The 4,683-nt window shown below is 36.2% G+C and overlaps 1 protein-coding gene across 1 annotated transcript in view; it reads right to left on the bottom strand.

Annotated features, from left to right (window-relative positions):
* LOC107675709 (RB1-inducible coiled-coil protein 1-like) overlaps window positions 1-4,146 on the bottom strand; it is a 7,668-nt gene extending 3,522 nt beyond the window's left edge. Inside the window, exons 1-8 of the mRNA XM_016470123.1 lie at window positions 3,970-4,146; window positions 3,719-3,742; window positions 3,618-3,635; window positions 3,447-3,470; window positions 1,879-3,180; window positions 1,203-1,346; window positions 1,066-1,113; window positions 946-974 (exon numbers count right to left, since the gene is read on the bottom strand). Coding sequence (XP_016325609.1) covers window positions 946-974; window positions 1,066-1,113; window positions 1,203-1,346; window positions 1,879-3,180; window positions 3,447-3,470; window positions 3,618-3,635; window positions 3,719-3,742; window positions 3,970-3,994 — 1,614 coding nt within the window. The 5' untranslated portion in view covers window positions 3,995-4,146. The remainder of the gene's footprint in view (window positions 1-945; window positions 975-1,065; window positions 1,114-1,202; window positions 1,347-1,878; window positions 3,181-3,446; window positions 3,471-3,617; window positions 3,636-3,718; window positions 3,743-3,969) is intronic.
* Between the last annotated feature and the right edge of the window lie 537 nt (window positions 4,147-4,683).

Here is a 4,683-nt window from a genome sequence, read left to right as displayed (position 1 = left end):
GCAAATTCTTTAAATATAAAAAAACGTACTTACAGTCATTGAGTGACAGTCATTACAGGCATTGTAGTCTACTCTACCAGGATCAGGAAACAGTCCTCCATAAAATGTGCTGCACACATCTGAATATTTGGGTTGAACTGTTCTGGAACAGTGTTGTAAATACAACTTAACCACTGATTTCTAGTCGTGACCTCTTTTGGAAGGCCAAACAAAGTAGTTTCGCTTTCACAATGAAACACACAGCGTTACACACGGCGGGCCTGAGTGAGCAGAGGCCTGCGGGCTAGAGTGAGGAACGGCCGGAGGACTAGATTGAGCAGAGGCGGCGGATTCGACGAAGGAGCGTCCGGCGGGCTTGAGGCAACCACATGTGACGACCCCGGGCTGGACTCCGCTTCGTCCACGGTGAAAGCCGATCCGGCGATCCACAGCGCGAAGTTGATGTATTTCCTCAGCGACCAGCACGGATCAGCTCCAGGCATGACGAAGCGGATATCATCCTTTTTTGGAAGGCCAAACAAAGTAGTTTCGCTTTCACAATGAAGCACACAGCATCTCCACGACATGGTGGCGGCGGCAGCAACAAACTTTGTTACAAACATCATATTGCAGACATTATGGTATGCTTTTTTTGTTTCCTGTATATTTTATTTTCGGTTTTCATGCACTAATACTATCTTTAAATTCATTGGTGTTTAATTGCCCATAATCCACAGTCTAATCCAAGATATTGTCCATCATGGCAAAATGTTATACTTGTTTTGTTGGGTGTTTCACACTCAAGGAGGATCTGCCACTTTGCTTTTTGTGTAGTAATTGTTTTCAGTGGTCTTTTCCTGAAGACATAACAGCAGTCTGATGAATATTGATTAAATGAAGTACACTTCACTGGAAAAGTGTGAAAGCCTTAAATTCACCTCTTTGTAATCACAATCTTCAGAGAACATGTAGATGTCCATGTTCACTTCCAGTCACTAGAAACAGAAGCACAGAGATAATTTTAGGTGCCATGTCTTATTGAGATTTAATGTGCAAGAAACGGGTTTAACAATCCTCCAGACTCACTTGATCCGCTGGCTTGTGAATCTTTATTTCCACTATGATCTTCAGACACTGTAGGAGACAGAAAACATAGTAAAGCATAACACATCTTGTGCTGTAGTGTTTAGGATGATGCTTGAATTGATGTACTGTATACTTACTATCGGGTGGCTTGTTAATACTCTTCCGTCGCACAAGTTTGAAGCCTCCAGAGTTGTGTGATTCACTGGCTTGTGAATCTTCCTTTCTGCTCTTTATCTCTCTCACTGTTTTATCTAGAGGTCTGTCTTTATTTTCTTCAGATACTACGAATGTAGTGGAACAGCACATTAGAGTTTTTATATATTTTTTTCACTTGAAACAAACGTTATCTTATTTATTTGTTAGTCAAAAGGGTTTCTAAAAGGTTAATGTATGGCTTTCAGATGCTTTCCAGCTTCAAAAAGGATGCAAAAGCACCATAAAGTACTATAGTTTGTACAACTATATATTAAGACCAAACAATATCTTTAATGAGGAATGACCACAATTAAAGTCAGTCATTTGAACTCAAGAACCAGAACAGACCAGATTATATTTTTAATTGAAAAGATCAGACTCAAAAGAAAGATTTGTTCACAAATCAGACATCACCAACTGAAGATATAAATAAGTTGAATGAACTTTGCCTTTGCATTATTTTGCATTATTATCCCCATTCATTGTAACTGCATGGAAAAGAGTTGGTTTACATGATTTAGAAATATACAGAACATTGTTTTCACAAGTGTCTTCATTAGTTTAAGTGGGGTTATAAATGTAATAAAATATGAGATTATGGATGGTGTAACCACTTACAGACAGGTGAAGTTGACTCATGTCCTGATCCACTGATTACATGTGTTTTCTCTTTATGCTCCTCTTGTATGTCTTGTCTATCCAGAACCCCTTGAAGTTTATCCAAATCTGTGGGCAGATTTCTATCTAGTGTTTCCTCCACCTGTTTACTAGCCCATGTTTCTCTTTCATCTGCTTCCATCAGTTTCTTTTCTAGCTCACTTTTCTTTGCTTTGAGTTGCTCAACTTCTTCTTGGAGTTCTTCAGTTTTATTTTTCTGTTCATTCTCGCGCTGAAGAAAAGTTTCAAACAAGTAGCTCTCAGTCTCTTCAGAAGTCTTTAACTTGCCTACCAGATCATCAATAATTGAAGAAAATATATTTCTTGGGTTTGTCTCACTGTCTGCCTCTAATTTTTTAATCAGTGGATTCTCATGGGAACTTGAAATGACCGGTTGCACCGCATGCTGACTGGTTATGCGTATAAAATGATCAATCATGAAACATTTCAAAGTCTCTTTGTCTCTCTTTTGATTATACTCTGTTTCTGCTATTTTAAGCATGTCTTGTGCATGCTGGTCATCTTTTTCTGCTATGTCGTTTCTTAGTTTGTTTTCAATAATTCTGAACTTTTCTGTTAATTCATTCACTTTTTCGGAGTGCTGTTCTTCTTTCTTCTTTAAAAGTCTCTCATTTTCTTTTCTCATTTCTGCCTGTTTTTCCTTTTCCCATGATAAAAATGCCTTTTTCATGAGTTTTTCATATGATGACTGAATAAAGAATGTGGATTCCTTGTTTTGTGTCATTATTTCAGTTTCTCTGAATAGACCTTGAACACTTTGCTCATTGTCCTCTAATGTATAACACCTATTCACATGCTTCCTGACACTGTCGATCCCTTTCGGTTCAGTTCTTCCAATGATCAATAACACAACATAGTCTAGAGCTTCTTTGCCAAACACGTTGGCAATTTCTTTTGAAATATTATGCTCCTTCTCAGTCACTTTCCTGTTGTTGACCACTAACAGAAATGCATGCGGTCCAGGAAAGACCTGAGATGCATAATCTACCATCTCATCTTTCATAGATTTGTCTCTTGATTCAAAGCAACAACGTGATGCCTTATGACTCATGCAGGTGGAAGGTGTTTTCACCACACAGATCTTTCTGCCAAACACATGACCTTTTCTGTTCCGTATTTCAGTTCTTTTGGCTCTTTCCCTAAGAATGATGTCACATGCAGCATCCATACGGTCTTCATCACCGCCGAGCATAATAAATCTAAGCTCATTAGTGGAGCCAGTGAATACAGTGAATGTATCATCTGTTGAAAAGAGGTCAAATGTAATTATATTTCAATGAATGCAGACAAAGATATACTCTGATGTTCAAAAATAAATATTCAAAATTCACAAAAAAAAAGATAATTTGATATTATTTCAAAATATATGCATTTGTTTTTATCCAGTTGTAGTCCAAATCAAGTGCATTTATTATATGTACATAAATATATTTAATGGAAAAAAAGGACAGCAGTGCAAAGTAACATTTCAGTAAAGATTTAGTCATACAATCTGAAATATGACTTACATTGGTGTGTGTATCTACGTTGCTCTGTTGGAAAAGAGTTGTTAAAACTTACTTTACATAAAACTTATACAAAAATTAAATTCATTTACCATACACACTAAATATTATTGTTTTGTTTATTTTCTGAGTTCATAGTAAAATACTAAATTCCTGAAATAACAAAATGCTTACCGTGGCTAATGAGTGGACCTGCACAGAAGAAAATAAGACACAAAAATTTAGTGCTCTTTATTAGAATACCAATGAAAATAGTTGGATTTTGGTTTACTTACGCAAATCTGAATCTTCACTTTGCTCTAAAAAACACACATAACATTTGTTATTCGTGCCTGATAAATATAACAAGAACATCCATGTTTGAACTGAACTACACAGTTGGTAAGAAAAACTTGTTTACAGGAATGACATTTACAACAGAACTGGCAAAGCATCACAATCATAAACTAATTTCAACTCTCCACAATCGGAAAGAGAATGCAGATCAATAACATTGGTTATTGTTATGCAATATTGAAAGTGTTACCTTCTCCTGGTTGTATTGCTGCCATCTTAGTTGCTTGTAAGAATGGTGAAGTCCATCAACTCATTATAAAAAGGTTAAAACTGAAACAGTCATGAATGGATAATATATCCCTGCAAAATCAGATTGGTGTCCGATTCACGATTAATTCAGACCAAAAAAATGTGTATAGCCCTGTGTGCAGACTGCAGACCTGTTTACTAAGAACAGGATGTTCAATTGCAGATAGAAAGGAAGTGCCAACCACAGAGTGAAGAAAAGAAAGGTCTACATCCTGTGAAAACTGATAATAGAGCTGAAGTGATTGCAGTAGTAAGTTTCAAGTTTAAAGAATATATAGTCTAGACATATGTGTTTAAACATCCAAAAATGTTATTTACATTTCCTCCACAAAAATGTATTAAATAAAATTATTTCATATAATTTGACATCCCTGATGTTCAGCTGCCCAATTGGCGTCACTTTTTAACGCACAGGGTACCCTTTTAGCATAATTTTTTCGACGTGCAGGGTCCTCCATTGCTTTAAATAAGAACCATTTGGCGTCAATATGCAGACGCGAAAGGCATATTGGGAATTTTATCGTCATGATTAAATTATATATTGGGTAATACTTTTGCCATTATTGCATATATGTTCAGGTGTGATTTTTCTATGTAAACGGTCACAACAATTTTATTTACATTACACTATTTACACATGTATGAGCATGTAAAC

This window comes from Sinocyclocheilus anshuiensis, unplaced genomic scaffold (assembly GCF_001515605.1).
Source record: "Sinocyclocheilus anshuiensis isolate Anshui unplaced genomic scaffold, SAMN03320099.WGS_v1.1 scaffold708, whole genome shotgun sequence".
NCBI classification, from domain to species: Eukaryota; Metazoa; Chordata; class Actinopteri; order Cypriniformes; family Cyprinidae; genus Sinocyclocheilus; species Sinocyclocheilus anshuiensis.
Note: the sequence above shows the minus strand (reverse complement) of the source record. Positions and strands in the feature narration are given on the sequence as shown.